Consider the following 19,445-nt stretch of genomic DNA (forward strand, 5'->3'; position numbering starts at 1 on the left):
TCGTCTTCCTCTGTAAGAGGACCTCGCTCCCCATCCTCCTCCACGGCAGCTTGCGGAGGCTGACGATGGACCAGGAACTGAGGAAGTTCATTTTGGTAACCGAAAGCGGACACCGGCAAGAACTCCTGGGGGACAGTTCAGCAGGAAGGCTCTGGTGACCAAGAGAGACGGCAGAAGAAGGAATTTCACACGGAGGAACATCTCCCGCGAGGCGAGAACATGCGTTGTAGCGCCTTGACTCAACGTCACTCTCTCCCCCTCTTTGTATCTCCAGTTGACTCTTAAATCTCGAAGCACCACTGCGGATGCCGTCATGAGAAAAGTGGTGTACGTTACCTTATCTGAAATTATGTTCTTTCTCTCCTCAGAGAACCAATTGGTTTTGCTTTTCTATACGTATTATTATTATCGGACCTCAGAGCACATGAACGCTTTACATTACAAATATCAGTCTCCCCCACCCCACCCTCCTGTTTCACAGACATTAGATTAAAAAAGAAAAACATTTCCCAGGAGGAACCATAGGCTCTGTCAGAAAGGTACAAAGTACATACTTGAAATATGGTCTTGACGCAAGTGACGTCACTTAGTACAGTTCGAAAGCGTCAAGTTCACGAGGAATCGAGACCACAGGACAGAGCACGCAAAGTTGGAGGCTCGGTCACGTGACAAGTGGACTTGTTCATTTGTTTGAAATCGTGGAGGTAGAAAGCCAGCAAGTTGTTTGTTGCAGTTCTTCTAATGTGTGGAAATGTATGTATTAGAGCATTTACAAATGTGATTTCTGTGGTGAAAAATAAGTGTTTAAAACGTGGAAAACCAACGTGTCCTCGGTTATATCTACTGATCGTATTTGGCGCTGCAGTCGAAGTGAAGTTCGAAAGATCTTCACTTCCAGTCCACGACTTCAAGACCGCACTGCGAGACCATTCTCCAAGTATGCTCGCTTCAAGTACGGTCTTGCACCTTTCGGACACAGCCATAGTTGTGTGTGTCAAGCAGAGGTCCGCCATATTGTTGGCCGCCATAATAAATTCAACTCAAACATATTCAATGGAAAGGGGGGGTGATGTGATATGTTAAATCAGGCTAGAATGTCATGAGACAAGCAGAAGATTCTATCAGATGGTCAATATCACGGATTTCTGGTGCATATACTATTGCCTTCGAATGTTTCTGAAGGTAAAAGTCCGAAGGTGTTAGATCTGGGGAACCTACAGGCCTTTCAACAGGTCCCCTGCTGCCAATCCTACCGGGACATTTATCATGAAGAAACTACCAGAATATTCCTTATTCCCATAGTATGGTCGTGCTCTGTCATGTTGAAAAAGTCTGGAAAAAGTACCGTATTTCGTAAGCGAGGTTCTTTATCCAAGTAGCCCTCATCATTTAAGATTCCGTCGTTGAAAAAGGACCAACCAATCCCGTTCAGCATGCTTCATATAACACCATTAGCTTACCAGCACCAGCAATTTGACTGGGATCTGTCTATTGTAGACTAACTAACAGATCACACGTAGTGCATTTTATTTTTATTAATTTCACTCTGAACATAAAATTAGCCTCATCACTGTGAAGGACTTTCCATTCCAAAGGAAGCGCCACATTGTAATTGTTTGAGACACAATTCAAAATATTCAACTATTCGAAAGCGTCAGTGTGATCTCGATGCGTTCCTAATACGTTAGAGGCATTCTAATGCTTTTTCTTTATACTCCATGAGGCCTTAGAAAGATCGCTTCGCGGGCTTGCAGCAGACGACAATATGAAGGTGTGCCTGCGAGAACCAATCAGGTCCGCGAATGAGCGAGTCCGGTTGCCACAGCTAGCTCGCTGCACCCTTCTGGAAGGGTGAGTGACCTCTGCCTCTTGCTACCTCGGCCTGTTTGTTCGGCTGAGGAGCAGACGACACGAGAGTATCGGCAACAGTGTGCGAGCGACGTCTGCTGTTAGCCCGCGAAGCGCTCTTTCTAAGGCCTCCTGCAGTATAGCACATTGAAAAGGAGAAAAAGTTTAAAGGCATTCAATCATAACTTTTTGCTGGTTAAAGATACGCTGGAAATACCTTCGCCACTGCATTTCTCGTGAAATTCTAGCCTGATCACTTGAGTTGAATTCACTATGGCCAACAATATGGCGGACCTCTGCTTGACACACAACTATGGTTCCCCCTGGGCTTTACATGTTTCTATAATGACCAAATGTACCCAGCATAACTCAATTACATTTTATAAGGAGTGTTAAGGGACTTTTGACTCACCCTACACTGAACGCAACTCCATCTGGCGGCTGGGAAACAGCGAATCAGCGATCAGTTGAATTTTCTTCGACTGAGATCGGGCATTTTCGAGTCACAAGGTACCGAACGTTGTTCGCGGGAAGAAACAAATGAGCGTTGGGTACACCACATGTTGCCAAACGTACCGTAAGGCGAGAAAAAGTCTTCTCGGGGAACGGTATTGCCAGCACCACAAATCAGCGGGGGTTAATGGTACAACTGCACACGCTGTCCTGAACGAAGAAGTTTCCGGAAGGACCACCCACAGGTCAGAATGCAGGCGGACACACAGTCATATAAAGACAACTGGCAAAGACAGAAGTACGCTTGGCAACGTTGCTTCGGGAGAGCGATGTGATCCCTTCAGCTTTTACTTGGCAACTGAGTTTGTTGACACCCATCGGACCACACGATCTCGAAAATGATTGAGGAACAGAAATAGCCATCAAGGGCCGCCGCCAGGTGGAGTTGCGATCAGTATAGTATATTGTAATGAGGTATATTGTAAATTATTATGTAAATTATGGAAAATATCAAAGTACCAGTTTCATAGATCGGAGACACATTAAAATCGTATATTTTGTGTTTCGCATGGTTCGTACTTACCTCCTTTCCTCGCTTCCGGAACACACAATATGGCGGACAGAACTTGACTCACGTTGTGGGTATGCAGTGTTTCAAACTTCTTCACCGAAAAATACCTACTATCGTGTTCGTCACCGGTGGAAATTATACATTATGCACGGGTAACTGGCGGATAGCCCCACGAAACATTCACGGATAGCCCCACAAACCATTCACGGATAGCCCCACGAACCATTTCCGATAAGGTTAGGTTAGGTATGGTTACGTTAGGCAAACATAATAAAAAAAAAGGGGGGTAGAAACACTGACAGGGGCTTACGTCATCAAACGTACGTAGAGCAAGCAAATGAAAGCAATGGCAATTGTGCGTCGGGGAGATATTTCTCTTGAAAAATACATGATGTCCCGGGCAAATATATTCCACGATGAAAGAAAATACCTCGACGAACGTTGTAAACATTGGAGAAACTTATTTCCGTAAGGAGTTTCTTGAGTAAAATTGAAGAAATGTGTCTCCGATGTATGAAACTGTTACCAAATGTACTGTACTGAAATGCACGCACATGGTTTCGACGCATAATCATATGACGAATTTCCTTACCTGGCCGTTCTTATCCATTTCGTTGTTGGTGAGTTTGACCTTCTCGAAGGAGACGACCTGCTTCTTGAGCTGCTCCCCCGTGAAGGGGGAGTCGGGGTGCAGGTACAGCCTGCTGGGGGCCGGCGGGTCCGCCTTCCCCGCCACCAGCCACGACGACCGGTGGTAAGCGTAGCGGTACCTCTTGTTGTCCACGGGCACGATGTCCATGAGGACGGCGTAACGCTGCTCCGGCCGCACCCCCGTGAAAGACACCCTCAGCGTAGGGAACATCCGCCTGCAACAATGTGAAGAAAACAATGTGAAAACAAGTGCAACAATGACATTTACATTCAGAAATATTGTTTAGTATCACTTGCTTCTTGTTTGCAAAGCGAAGGAGCATACAAGTATTAATCAGAAATATGTAATTGTTGCAGAACTTTTTACATGCACAACAATAACAATAGTCCAATTCTCAAGTGTGTGTGATACAGTGCTGACACCCTACTGAATGAAATTTTCGCTACATACATATAGTTTAAAATTATGACAAATGATATTAAATCCTGCTTGAGTAATGTTCCAATTACTACTACAAAAGGTAATGCAGAACTAAAATTACTACGCCTTTGTGTTCCGGCTCCTGCCGCTGATGCCCTGCTGCTACTACTACTAATAGGAATAATACTCGTATTACTAATGCTACTAATTATATAACAAATATTAACTTGTTTCGTAATTCGTTAATAAACTTAATAAATGTATTAGTATTGTGATAACAAGAATGTATTTTTAAGAAATGGACAGCAGGTTTACCTGCCCATAAGGAACAGGAACATTTTAAATCGCGGCTAAAATGAAAATTAAATTACTTCAGTAACAGGAGCGTGTATCCAAAGCCAGCTTAACTGTACTGGGAAGCCCGAAGTCCAGAAATTGTGAATAAAATTGTTCACTTCAGTAGGACGATGATGGTGATTCTGGAGTTAGGAATTTGTGCGTTTTGGACGTCGATACCAACAAAACATGGGTGTTGAACAACTTTTACACGGCGTCTAAACCCTGTCCAACCTAACTGTGGAGCCGCGCCACGCATAGCGGCAGAGGAGGAGGAGGGGAAATCGAGTGGTGAAAGCGCTGCGTTGCCAACCCTACGAGTTTGACTGTACATGTACGGAAAGTTCATGGCATGTACGGATGTACGATCCAGACCTTAGTCCGTGCGCTAAATGCACGGCTTATCAAAATTTACACTTGCTGTTTTAACCCTATTATTTCCCTAAGAAATTCTTAAACCAAGCAAACGGACCTGGATACAAGAATACGGTCCGCTTGCCATGTGCGTACGGCATTGTCGCTTTCAAAAGTTTGCAACGCTGCAGAGCGAAGCAGAGAAAGCGGGTAACTCCAGTCGCCCATTACGCAATCCCGTTTCTCTCACTGTTCATTGGTGGAGCCGTCTCGCGTCACTACTTGCGCAGAGACTTGTTCTCTTTTGCCTGGTCTACAGTTAGCTGGTACAGGGTGTAAGACGGCCAAGTCTTCACCCTTCCTCAATAATTCAGATCTTGGACGTCACTGTTCGGTGCGTTACACAATTTTAACAGAAAAATAAGCTGTTCAGCATATTTTGTATCCTGAAATTACCGACTTAACCAGCTCTTTTGATTTATAATATTTACAGACTAAACTAGAATGAGAAATGGGACCAAATTTGGTAGAAGACAATTTGATAAAGTTGACTTAAAATGACTAGATAATCGTTACTACGTTAGAGAATAGAGATAACTATTTTAGGATTTAGATAGATGAAGCGTTTTGATTTAAATTTCAATTTTTAAAATTTTGGGTGCGTCACCACTTAGGCTATGTTGCACCTGCCACTTTATACGGGGTCCAGCCCCTTACCAGAGCTAAAATAACATAACTGTAATGTCGTGTCGTAACTAAACTATTGTGAACGGTTAAAAGCTGAGGCTGTAAATGGGGACTCAGCACTCATAAAACAAAACACGGGACAACACACACACACAAGTCCTACGAAGATTATACTGGTCGCAGATTTAGACGCCAGAGCCTCGTTTGTCTGCAAAATGCTGACAGGGTGTACTACGTGGAATTGAGGTTCACAATTGGCTGTACTACGTGGAAACCCCAAACAGTTTCAAACTTGACATTTTGCTAAACTTTACTAAAATTTAGAACATAAACTAGACAGATGGAATGTCTTAAGGTTTAAAGTTAGTAAGTTGATAATCTTTGCTGGAACTGTCACTAAAATTAAACAGAAATATTATTGTGTTAGGCTTACTAGATCAAGCATATTTATTTTGCCACGGGTCGCAAAGTATTCATATCCTCCTGTACATATAGGGTAATAGAAGGGATGTTCGCCATGCTGGGAATTTCGCCGTACTTGTGATTTTTGTAATCGTAGATAGAAACTATAGGTTGGAAACACTCGCTGATGCCTGTAAAAATCAAGTAACATGTGCCTTGTTTCCACTGAAAACTACAAGTGTGGTGAACGAACTAGCAAGCAAGCAGTACAGTTTGGAATGCGCAGTTGCGTCTACACAAAGAAAGGTATCGAATTTCAATACTACGTTGGAAATTGTCATTTCGTGGAGATAAGAATTATTTTTCTTCCTTTTAATTATTGATATCGTAACATCAAACCTTAAGAATGTCGTGAAAAGATTTGCTTCGGAAAGCGTGCATGTACAAGTAAACATAAGTTGTTTTCTTTCGACTATGCATTTGCTGGTAAATTCGCACGAGTAACAGAAAATGTGTCGAATTTCCCTTCTTACAGGCGATCTTTCACACACAACTTGTTCACAATGCATATGAACATTTAGGCCTATGTTTCTTAAACATGTTTGTATTGTATCTTTTTAAGCAGTTTTGTATTGTCATTTGTAGGTCTTTTAGACTTTGTTGTCTGACTTATTGACAACAACTTGGTATTTCATACACTTAAACTGACGATAAAATGATAATAAGTTATATGGCGAATTTCCCAGCATGTGGCGGGAATTTCGTCACTTTTTCTCATTTTAGTATTTTTAATATTACGTCATAAATATAAGTAACACAGTATTTATGTTATATTCCTCATAATCCACAATGACTACTTTTTGTATCGTATAAATTTTGTCCTTCTCCCCTAATTCGTTTAGAAGGAAAAAAATGAAAAGCATTTTGGTGGCGAACTTCCCCTCCTTTACCCTACATGAATTGAAGCAAAAAGCAATTAGAAAATGAATCAGGTAGAGTGTTACGTTTAGGTAGAAGGAAAAGTGAACAGTGTCAGCACATGACTTGTATCGTAATCGCTTTTGCCCTCTTTAAGTCGAAGTACGTAACATGAAACTTGATACCCCTTACCCTGCAGAAAAACTTGACACAAACGTGGATATCAGCATAGGAAAAAACAAGGTAGTATATTATGTGTGTACAACTGTGTAAGAATCTAGCCTGTAAAGGTACCAGCTACGTATGTATCGTTATCGCATTGTTGACAGGCTTGCCGAGTTCACAGTGATAAGTTTTCATGTTAACTTCTCATTTTCCTGGTTATAATTTCCTATGCACGATAACTGTTTAAGCTGTGCCACACATTTTTCTCTAAGATAAGTTCGTTCTTTGCCTGAATATTTCGTCGAGTAATAATGTAAACCAAGAATGGAGTAAAAAAAACATTTCTCAAAAACAAGAGAAAATCAATGAGCACGGTCATGAAGAATTTACCGAGCAATACTTCTGCACACTGGCGTACGGAGGATTTTTTTTCGGGAGGTACTGGAATTGTAAAGTTGGATAGTACATAACTTCGTTCTGGTGTATACAAGAAAGTATTTCGTATATTTGGATCTTTTCACTTTTATTAAAATTGTACTCGAAGAAAAAAAATGGTGATTGGAGATCATTTTAAGAGGGTTTGCATTTACACATTTCTTTTTTTTAAAGTTTTTTTTAATGATTTTCAGTTTAAAAAAAATGGTTTCTTCAAAATTTCCCTCTGCGTACGCCAATGCTTGTGTACCCCACTGTACAGTGGGATCCATGAGTATTACAGTGCAAATTGTCCATCACCACGTTCATGTACTCTATTTGACCCAATAAGAGCTTCAAGAATTAAACGAAAACTCAAAACAAGCTGTTGGCAACTTCTGCACCAGCATACACAAAGATTCATCGCTAGAAAAGACATAGGATGTAAGAGAAAATTTAATGAAAGTAGTCGTGGACAATTTGCACGGTAATACTCATGGATCCCACTGTACATTATTTCATCTATCTTCCACATTAACAACCCAATCACAGAATATAAACTTATTTGTTCAAATTTGGCTTCGCTTCTTAAAACATTTAGCCACTTTCAGTCCTGACAATTAAGATACGACAATTTTTCTCTGCAGATTTCATGCGTACCCAGGCCTGTGACTTTAACATCGTTAGTTTGTCTAATTTTTATTACAATAATTGCATATTTATTGCGTTTGTAGCAAATGCATGCAAACTGTATCCTGACAAGGGTTACGTGAAAGAACGACATGTGCTGAACCTCGCCTGCTGGTTAAAGATACGACAGTATTATTATGCCCATTCAGTGGTATTTCTGATTTCATTTCGGGAGCTGGGTTTTTTTGGGTAAGTAAATTTGTAAATTTTACCAGTCAGTACCTTAGAACATTGGCTCTAACCTACGTAATTACATTTTACGATAAAATGTATACTTAATTTAGAATCACTTAGTTTATTTTCATTCTAAGAAAAGCTCAAACTGATACACGAAAAGAGTTATCGAACTAGTAACACCGAAAAATTGACCAAAGTTTTATTGCCAAGTTCAAACTTAATGTCCACCTAAGCCTAACCTAACAACAAGTTTCTTGTTAACACTTTAATACGTGTAAAATATCAGCACTACGCCATGAAAACTCAAGTGGAAAACAGCATGCTGTTGTCTCGGCTCGATAAGGTTGGTCAGTTTTAGAATGGTGTCTTGAAATGATATGCTATGCTGTTAATTCCATTTCCTTTGAGGGAGTTAAAACATGCCTGGCAGGAATAAAAATAATTTTCTTTTTCCTGGGATATATTTTTTTTCGGGGGTGACCACCCCTTCAGTGTCGCCACTGAGTAAGGAGAAGTGAATGTCCCTGTACATTTCACTGCACCGCCACAATTTTCTTTTGCTATATTAACCTGAAAATAAATCTTAGAATGAAGTTTGGAGCCTCAATTTCGAACGCCTAGACACAGCGTTACTATTATTCTTTGCGCTGTGACGTGTTTATTGTTCACCGAAGATTTCAAGCATCAGGCCCAATTTCGTCTTAATCCGGCCCTGGACGTTACGTGTAACATTTCCGCAGATCCATCAAAAACAGTGCGAGCCATTACAGCCAGTGATGTGCGTCTACGCGTAAACAACGATAGTCTACATTCTACACGTAGACTATTTTATACACGTAGATTACGTAATCTATGTAAACAACATGGCGAAAGGTGATAACTTAACACAGGGCGCCGTGGAATTAAAAGAAAATTATACTGCGTATCAGTTGCTGATGTGTAAGGAGAACTTTTCATACTCTTTCTTCCAAATTCTAACAATTTCTCCCCTAGCAAGAAACCTAATATAGGAAATATTCTAGTGTTTTATGGGAAAAAGACCACTCTTGCCTCACGACTGCCATCTGTTGTTGTTTTTTGCATACTATTTATCTTCTTCCATAGTTGATAATAGAAGAGAAGAGAAATTTTGTTGTAAATAGGATTCTTTTCATTTCGTTAGAAACCAATATAGTTGAATATGTCGCTTTCCCTTCATGAAACCCTTGAAAATTAATTTTAATGCACTTTAGATTGTCTACGTAGTCTATGTAAACTACAACCCAATGTAATCTACGCGTAGATCACTTGTAGACAACGCATGTAGACGTAAACTTATAGTCAGTCTACTGCACATCACTGATTAGAGCGCACGGGCTGCACTCCGAAATATACATTGTGTACACAAATTGTAGCAAAGCGAGCATAATATCTTCTCTCCTTACATGGTTAAAAGCAGGACATTTGCACGAGGGAATACGATCATAAGTCAAAATATCCAGGTGCAAAGGAAATAAACACGTTCAGCCTATTTCGGACGTTCATGTGGGCACAAAAGCCTCGACGAAAACACGAGCATGAGAAAGGCAGTTGTATCGGACAAGAGAAAATTGTTTTTATCGGAGCAGCTATCGCTCACGGAAGTTGAAAGGCAGGCATTAATGTTATCGAATAACCAGTTGGATTCGCCCATGACGCAGCCTATGTATTACACGGGGGTAAATAATAACGTGAAAACCTGTTCCCGCAGAGTGTGTGCGAGGGAGCGTTACAGAAAAGGAAAAGAAAACAAAAGCTGTTTCCTCGACAAGTTTTACAAGAACAAGAGAATGCCTGCAGGAAACATTGCGATAGGACAAATCGTTACCATAGAATTATGGTTCGCTTTGTCAAGCTTCTCTGACACCACGTTCCTGTCGCCATGTGTTAATTTTTACCCTCTTGGATTCGGTGTGACGTCACTGGTTAGCTTAAACAGTTTTGTTCAGTCTTGGTGACGTATGCTCGTCTTCGGGACGATACCGAGACTTCGTGTTGAACACTTCAGTTCTCATTCGAGACTTTGGTATGATACTTGTTCAGATATACCAAGCGCATATCTACCTAATTCATTCTAGAGTCATATTGTTTAGTAATAGCGAATGCAATACTCTGTACCAATTATCTTTGGAGAAAGGCGGGGGGGGGGATCGAGTGGACAGAGCGAAGCAGTACACGCTGCTGTGATGGCTGGTAACGGCGGCCTCTTTGCCCCCTCCACGCAATCCCGTTCCCTCTCACTGTTCATTGGTGGAGCCGCCTCGCGTCACTACTTGCGCAGAGACTTGTTTTTGTTCGCTTGCTCCAGAGATAATCAGAGACAGAATATAGTGGCAATTGTGAACCTGATATATCGAGTATCGAAAATATCGACGTCGGTATCAATAATATCGATATCGCCTTTTCTACTGCTTTAATTTCATCCCCATGATGAACAGATGGCAAAGTGAGGGCCGAAACAACTTATCCAGGAATCTAACCTACAACTCCTGGCATAATGGCATGTGTACGTATCTGCAACCCTAATGAAGGTACCATCCCAACATTTGCCTGAAGCTATTGAAGAAAAACACGAATAAACCTAAGTGTAGGATTTGAAATGTAAGAATCAGGCTGCCGTTAGGGTGCGCTACCAGATGACAGTCTTTCTCACGTGTTTCAATGCGTGTGCCTTGGTGCTTGTGTGTGTTTATGCGATTTAATACACTATTTATATATATTTTTTATATCTGCAACAGGATAACACCTATCCCATTACGTAGTGGTTAATGTAGTCACCACTTTATCAAATATCCCACGGTTCGATTCCTATTGTGTTTACATATCTGACTTTTAAGCGCAAAATGATCACAAAAAAATTAGTTACATCACAATTTAGCTTATTCAATTCTGCGTTAATATATGCTAACCATTTTTTTTAGTATGACATAATTTTTTATCGTCGTGAGAACAAAAAAGGGCCGTTTTTATTTGAGTTTTGCACACGATCGCTCTTTTTGAAATTCTATAAATCAAAATCTGGTTTTCCGATAGTGATGAAATTTTAGTATGGTGCAAGCAGAAATCTTAATTTTTCAGATTTTTAAAATTTGTTAAGAAACAGTTATTATTAATTATGCGAAACAACTTTCTCTTAGTATTGGGTAGTCCTGAAAATACAATATTGGTCTTGTTTCGAAACTCGTGGCGTCTGTTTTTAAAATCCATTATCGTTGTCAATTCACACTGAGAAACCGATTTTATACAGATTTTTATTCAGCGGAGCAAAGATGTACGCGGCACGTGGCAACACTGACTCGCAGTCGCAGGTAATTGTTTGAGGTCAACTGTTTAATTTCTAATTGGAGTCCAAACTAGAGTGTGTATACCGTCAAACAGGGTAACTCCGTACAGATTTTGGCTTATTCTAATGCGCCCTGCAAAATCCGTGGCGAGTGACAACACGAAAATGGTACGCGAGGAACACTTTGTTCTTTGAAAATGTACTGAAGGAATACCAAAGAAATTCCAAAATATTAGGGGGAAGCAAATACGTCAGCATTTTCGTGACGAAGTTACCCCCAGCAAATGGGGTAACTTCTTCATCGATGCTTACGTTCCTAGCAGGTCAAAATTACCCCCATGAAGAGGTAAGATCACGCTTCCGCGACCATTTTTCCCTTTCCGATCAGTCGGAAAGCCTCCTGCACCTGATCGGAGGTATAGTTCTGATATTTCCGACCTTCTTATACCGGGTGGTCTAAAAGTCCCGGAACGGTCAAATATCGTGAGAAATACACATCGAATCGGAAAACGAAAAAATACGTATTTAATAAGTGAAAGAAAGCTATTCCATGATATCACACTTGATTCCCCACCCCCGCCCCCCTGGGGGTGGGGCGGGGACAACTGTGAAATTTTAAATGGAAACCAACCTCCATTTTGTATTGTAGAATCGGAAAGATAACTTCACTCAGAGTCCAACGAGCTATCAACCATCCTCATAGCTCAATTAGGAACGGAGATATGGCGATTTTTAATTTTTGGAGGAAAAAAAAAAAAGAAAAAAAAGTGAAAATTTCAAGAAACCCAAGCAATTTTCAAAGGGACGCTCTGCCCCTAATTGAGCTAGAGTGAAAGCGATTGCTGATTACGAATCTGAAATCGCTTTCACTCTAGGTCAATTAGGGGCAGAGCGTCCCTTTGAAATTTTTTTGGGTTTTATGAAATTTTCACGTTTTTTTTCTCCTTTGCGAAATTTTAAAATCGCCATGTCTCCGATCCTAATTGAGCTAGGAGGATGATTCATAGCTCGTTGGACTCGGAATGAAGCCCTCTTTCCGATTCTACAATACAATGGGGGTTTCCATTTAAAATTTCACAGTTACCCCCGCCCCACCCCAGGGGGGCGGGGAATCGAGTGTGATATCATTGAATAGCTTTCTTTCACTTATTAAAGACGTATTTTTTCGTTTTCCGATTCGATGTGTATTTCTCACGATATGTTACCGTTCCGGGACTTTTGGACCACCCGGTATGTCCTTGGCATCGTGCACGAGAAAACGCTGCAAACAGCACCAAATCACAATGGACTTGCACACAACACACTTCATCCCTTTATGTCCGCTCCACAACTGCACGTGTGTGGCTTCACAGTCCCTTTGTTCCACCAGCATGTGACTCCTACCGACATCTATCGGTCTCACGACGAAGTTACCCCGTTTGACGGTAATTTTTGATCAGATAGTAAATATCTACATTCAAGCTCCTACTAAGCAGCCGGGCGAGGATACTTTTAGAACCAAACCAAGATAAGAAGAACCCCAGCTAACTCGCCAACTAAAGTAGAGAGTCATTTGTTTTCTCGCTTTCCCTTCGCGTGGACCCGAGCACCCTCATGTGGTCATGTGTACAACTTCCCTCACTTGCTTCTTTGCTTTAGCGGTATACGGTTCTCCCCCAGGACGACGATTAGTTGAAGAATACCGTACACTTTGGCAACGCAGGGGCAGAACCCACGCTCCCTTCGATCGCTGTCTGAGGAAGTAATTCCTCCTTGCTTTTTTAGTGTGTTGTGCAGGTGCCTCCACAACATTTCACTTTTACAACTATTCTCAAGTGACATTTACACCCCTTTAACTCTAAAGTAAGGATTTTAGATAAGGGGATTTCCCCCTGTATATTCTGAAAGGTGCAAGATGTCCACATGTAGCGACATCCCCCCAAAAACTTTAACTCAGTCATTCCTTCGCTTCCTTACGGTTGAAAATTCGACGGCCACAGGTATTTTTTTTTCTCAGGTTTGAGCTGAACCATTAACCACATTTTCTAATGATCTAAAAAGACACATGTTTCCACCTTCGTAATAGCATCATTTTTTGCTAGAGGAGCGCGGGAGGGGAGGGTTAGTCACCCCTGAACGTCAAAAACAGTTGAAGAGGGCCACCGCGAAATTGCACCCGGAACCGGAAATGCCCATTAGGCACACGAAATTGACTCTAAATACCGGACAGCAAAGTGAAATTTGCTTCTTGATCGCCCAGGCAACTTGGATAGGGGGTCATTTCTTGCCTCCTCTTCCTCCCCTCCCCCTAGCCCCTTTGCCGTCTGTTGAAACACTTTGGACGTTCATTTGGCCGCAAACTTTCGCAGCTTTTGTCCACCCAAGTGTTCAGTGCCAGACTCCAAAAGCGGTTCACGAAATAGGAATTCCGAATTCAACAGCCGAGGATATGTCGGGGTATATAAAACAAGAGAATAACGGATTTTTTACTGTTGAGAAGGATTGCAATACCCACTGTGTCTGGATTTTACATCGTTATTCCTGACACACGGCACGCACTCAGATATGTATTTTACTACTCCCCCCCTTTCTATCTTCAACGTGGTATAAATCCATACCGCACTATAACCTTAACACATTTGGCAAGTCGCCAGATGTATCGCACATTAACAAACTGCTTCTGGAAATAAAATTCCAGCGGTTATGGTCATTTTGTTGTTTCAGACAGAACTTCGGCTGGAGAGGACGAACGTCGTTGTAGATCCTATGGTGTTCCTTACAGCAATTACCGCGGACATAAATGGCTTCACGAAGTGTCTTTTTTATGCTAGTCTCTAGAAGAAGGAGGATGGACTCTCTTGAAGGGAACGTACGCACCGAGATTCAGTAGACAAACAGAACCAGAAGACGAAAGAGAAGGGGTATAGCTGCGCAGAAGAAAATAGGCGAAGCTATTATTACATAAATTCCGACCTAACAAAGACAAACAAACTACTGAAATATACTGCAAACTACTTGCAAGGATATGCACTATCTTTCTTATAACACTGTTTTTTAGTATCTATCTAGTTACACAGCGCCATGTGACAAAATACACTTTGGAAACAATAAACAAAATACGCCGATACTCACAGAGAATTAACTGATTGTAATTTATGAAGCTTCCAATTTAATTTTACATTGAAACCAAGTTTCTACGTTGATTGGTTTTAAGACAACATGTGTAGTTTACAGCAAACAGAACATTTCCGAGAGGTGGCGTTGCAATCAAACAGAACATTCGCACATTATTAGCATTTTACCAACTAGGACGACGTTTATAAGCAATGAAGTCAATGACGGCTTGTAATCACACATTCGCAATTATCTCGAAAACGGCTCGTTTGCGTACCCATGTTTACTGAGATTTTTTGCTTCTATTATCGTGTACTTTCACCTGTGTCAGTTTGCGCTATTACTTTTGAGACACCCTGTATGTATGTTTCAAGTTCTTTGTGTATCTTTACTTTCTTGTTAACCACGTTAAGTTAGGTTAGGTAAATAACACAGACAAAAAACAAGGTGTGTATGTTTTCTTTACCTAACCTAACCTGAACCTAACCTAAACCTAACCTGAACCTAACCTTAACCTAACCTGAACCTAACCTAACCTGAACCTAACTTAAACCTAACTTAAACCTAACCTTAACCTAACCTTAACCTATCCTGAACCTAACTTAACCTTAACCTCACCTTAACCTAACCTGAACCTAACCTAACCCAACGTGGTTCATAATGATGTATCAAGAAAAAATGTGGCGACATACTGCAGCCGTGATTAAATGTGGAGGGAGACATACTACACCTATACCAGTGGGCAGTAGGTAACAAACCTATTCTACTCGCCTCCCTGCTAGGGGTCATTAATCCGCCACTGATTGTATGCCTAAGTGCTAATATTACTCATAGGAAATGTATTCGGGTTCGTACATTCGAATACCGATAAAGAATTATTTAAGACTTAGTAAGGTTATTGGGAATGAATGCAAAAAACCTTTAATAATGGTATAGTCATCATGACACTGCTTCACGGTGTGAATAAAACAAAACACACACTGTTCCTCCACTATTCACCACCTCGAAACTGTGCACGATGTAATTTATTCGACCCTATTGATTTCCCATTATACATCGGTTTTCATGTTTCCTTATATGCAGATGACACTGCCATTGCGAGTGTTAAAGGTTCATCTGATACGAAAAATATTTGCATTCACTTTGGTTAATGGCGTTCCTCGTGGTCGTGCAGCAGAAAGAATTGTTTTTCGCTGCCAGCAGATAAAAAAAGAGACAAATTGAAGAGTGGATAAATATGAAACAGGAAGAGGGGCAAAAAAACTGAAGTTCAAGTAAAAATGACTTCAATGCTGAGCTGCGATGCTATCAGTAACTTCCTTCCTTTGTTCCCGTTGTACATTGCGCCCGGCTCGCTTATTGGTCAGCTGCGCGCCTAAAAACCCAACACGAACATTATATTCCATTGTCAGCTGTTTTTTCAACTTCCCTCCCTTTTTTTCGGGCGTTCAATGCTTGCTTTCTCGGTTACAAGCTTTGTTTGCGGTAAACAAGTACGGCTTCTGAACTCTTACGCTAGAGGGGGTTGGTGTCGGGGGAAGGCTCAAAACGGTTGAATGGGGGAGAATTTGTAACGTTTGTCGTCGAACAAAATTACGATCGTCATTGATGTAAATTAAGTCGTTGTCTTGCTAGTAAGCCTCAGCCGGGAAGAAGGAATGAGTGTGCATAATTGGGACGCTTAATTTGTCACGATACAAGCATGAAGAGTTCGATATCTCGGAACCAGTTATCGATTGGCACTTCGTTAATCTAGTGGCCGAGTGTGGCGCTAACGACATCCGGGTTCGTCACAAGGTCTGATGGGGCAGATAAGATCATCGCGCGGCAACAAACGAGGATTTCTTGCAAGCAGATAATGAATATTAATTAATTAATTACTTTCTCCTTGCTTTCGCTCATCGATTACCTCTCATCGCCTGAGGCGAAAGGGCTCTTATTAAAGGTTATGTTTTATAGCTGACTTGCGTGACGCCATATTGAAGCGTCTTGAAACTCTGTTCACGGATCATCGATTTGCGCTTGATTATTAGCCGGGTAGTGTTTTGTCCACCTCAATTCCATGTTTTTTTCTTCATCGCTGATGCACAGATAAGGCGCCCATGCCGGATGTGACACGAAACAGACGCGCAATTTTGTTTGTTTTGACGATTGATGAAAGGGGGCGATAATGGACGGAAACAAATGGCTCGCGTTCCGATGGGTCATCTACTCTTTCTTGCAGCAAGCGGTCATTAGTATGAAAACTTTATGCTGGCGTGTTCACGCTCGAAAACGTGCTAATTACTGTACGTGATTCTGTCTTGCGTATGAGCAACATGTAATTTCACTCCACAGAATTCGGAACTCAAGAAAAGGTGTAATGATTTACAGTGGCTGATAATTGTATATTTCTGAACTGTTCGTTTAGTCGCGAATGTTGTACAGTCACGGACACTTCTGGGTTGTAAGGATCCTATTGAAAGCAAATGGTATCGTTACAAGCCAGAACTGTCCGTGACTGTACAATCATGTTGGTGAGTAAGAAAAATAGATCTTCTGCATACAAACGAGCTTCGTAAATTAAGTATTATAGGATGTCAATAACATCATGCCAATTACATTGTGTAGAATCAGAGAATTTGCCAAAGTTTCTCATAAGTTCACTTTATGCTGAGATTGGCTAATCGGGACTGGACTTAAGGTTGAAAGTAGGATCTAGAAGCAAAATGCCTCGACCAGGGGACCTAATCCGCGATCCCTTCATTACAAACCCACTTGTTACGGTGGTTCCATATATATATATTCGTTGACTCTATTCGATAAGAGAAATTTAATATACAAGCGATTTTCTCCGATGGTGTAATGATAAAGCAAGGTAGGGGTTGTCTTGTAAACATGGGGTCTTGGATACGATCCCCCGCGGGGCATGTTGCACAGTGGGACGGTCACCCTTAAACCCGATTAGCCTATCGGAGCATAAAGTGAGCTTGACTTGATTGATTGATTTGCTTTATTTTACTTCAGTTTTTGTGCCACTTTGGCTAATTTGCGAAGATGTGGATGAGTCATGATATGATGAAATTGATGAATTGACAATTACAAACCCATGCCCAGTATCATCCATTCATTTCTATATTCCCTGATGATGAGAGCTCGAAACGTTGGAAGCTAACTTCAATTTAACCTGGTTGGTAACCCGAGAACACTTGTTCGAATCACGTCGTCCTAGCCGTGCCCAGGCCGGGATTCGAACCCGGGACCCCTGGCGTCGTAGCGCGATGTGCTAACCACTCCGCCACGAAGGGCGGCAAAAAACGTGGGCTGTACAAATAAATAAATGAATTGCCGTGTGATATGTAATAGGCGCGATTCCGGTACAGTACTCGGCAAAAATGGGACGCACATCCTAAAATATCTACTTCCCTGCAATGGGTTGTTTTGCCTGCAGAGCTTGCCGTTGGAAATTTGAAGTTTCCTCATCGCCATGGAGTTAGGCAACACGCATAACACATTGCACGGAAGTAGGTATTTTAGATTCTGGGTGACCTATCTTTTGTGACTGTACAACTCAAATGTGCACGAGAATGTTACTGCAACCATTTGGCGGCAACAATATACTCTATACCTGGACTCTTTGGAGCAAGGCCACACATAGCGGCAGAAAAGGGGGGAAATCCAGTTGGCAGTGCGAAGCAGTACACTTTGCTGCGAAGGCTGGTAACTCCAGTCGCTTCCCCTCCTAGACGCACGTGTTTATTGGTGGAGCTGTCTCGCGTCACTACTTGCGCAGGGACTTGTTTTCGTTCGTTTGCTCCAGAGATAACTGAGACAGAGTATAGGATTGTATTTTTACATGTAGCAGGAGCGTATGTTCTAGGCTAGCAGCGCTATCTGCGAAGCCTGAAGTCTAGAGAATAAAATTCAAGAGAAAAATCGATCAGAAATTGTAAATATTATTATTCATATCAGTGAGATTATGATGATGATTCTGAAGTTGGCAACCTGATTTCTTATGAGTTGGTAACCTGATTTTCCTATGGGTTGGCAACCTGATTTCTTATGGGTTGGCAAACTGATTTCCTATGGGTTGGCAACCTGATTTCTTATGGGTTGGCAAACTGATTTCTTATGGGTTGGCAAACTGATTTCTTATGGGTTGGCAACCTGATTTCTTATGAGTTGGCAACCTGATTTCTTTTGGGTTGGCAACCTGATTTCTTATGGGTTGGCAACCTGATTTCTTTTGGGTTGGCAACCTGATTTCCTATGAGTTGGCAACCTGATTTCCTATGAGTTGGCAACCTGATTTCCTATGAGTTGGCAACCTGATTTCTTATGGGTGGGCAAACTGATTTCCTATGGGTTGGCAACCTGATTTCTTATGGGTTGGCAACCTGATTTCTTATGGGTTGGCAACCTGATTTCTTATGAGTTGGCAACCTGATTTCTTATGAGTTGACAACCTGATTTCTTATGGGTTGGCAACCTGATTTCTTTTGGGTTGGCAACCTGATCCTATGAGTTGGCAACCTGATTTCCTATGAGTTGGCAACCTGATTTCCTATGAGTTGGCAACCTGATTTTCTATGAGTTGGCAACCTGATTTCCTATGAGTTGGCTACCTGATTTCCTATGAGTTGGCAACCTGATTTCTTATGAGTTGGCAATCTGATTTCTTAGGAGTTAGTAAATTTATTTCTATTCATAGCCTAGGACCACGTGACATAGTGGGATAGCCCAGATCTTGGAATCAGTATACGCCACTGACATGTAGCTATATTAATTTTCCAACCTGGGTAAAGCCTATTGCATCTTCTTTTTCCATTTATAAGGCAATTTTCACCAAAATGTAGCACGTTTTTGTCCACCATTTTAAATCTAAGACTTGCTTGACTTAGCACAATAAAGGGTTAAGGAGTACACGCGACTTCCAACAATTATCGGACCGAAGACGTGATAGCCTATCGAAGAACCTGCTCAGA

The 19,445-nt window shown here is 41.4% G+C and overlaps 1 protein-coding gene across 1 annotated transcript in view; it reads right to left on the reverse strand.

The window, feature by feature from the left end:
• LOC146001161 (T-box transcription factor TBX20-like) overlaps window positions 1-19,445 on the reverse strand; it is a 181,440-nt gene that overhangs the window by 72,179 nt on the left and 89,816 nt on the right. Inside the window, exon 3 of the mRNA XM_083138450.1 lies at window positions 3,465-3,738. Coding sequence (XP_082994576.1) covers window positions 3,465-3,738 — 274 coding nt within the window. The remainder of the gene's footprint in view (window positions 1-3,464; window positions 3,739-19,445) is intronic.

This window comes from Lepisma saccharinum, chromosome 17 (assembly GCF_977018435.1).
Source record: "Lepisma saccharinum chromosome 17, izLepSacc3.1, whole genome shotgun sequence".
NCBI lineage: Eukaryota > Metazoa > Arthropoda > Insecta > Zygentoma > Lepismatidae > Lepisma > Lepisma saccharinum.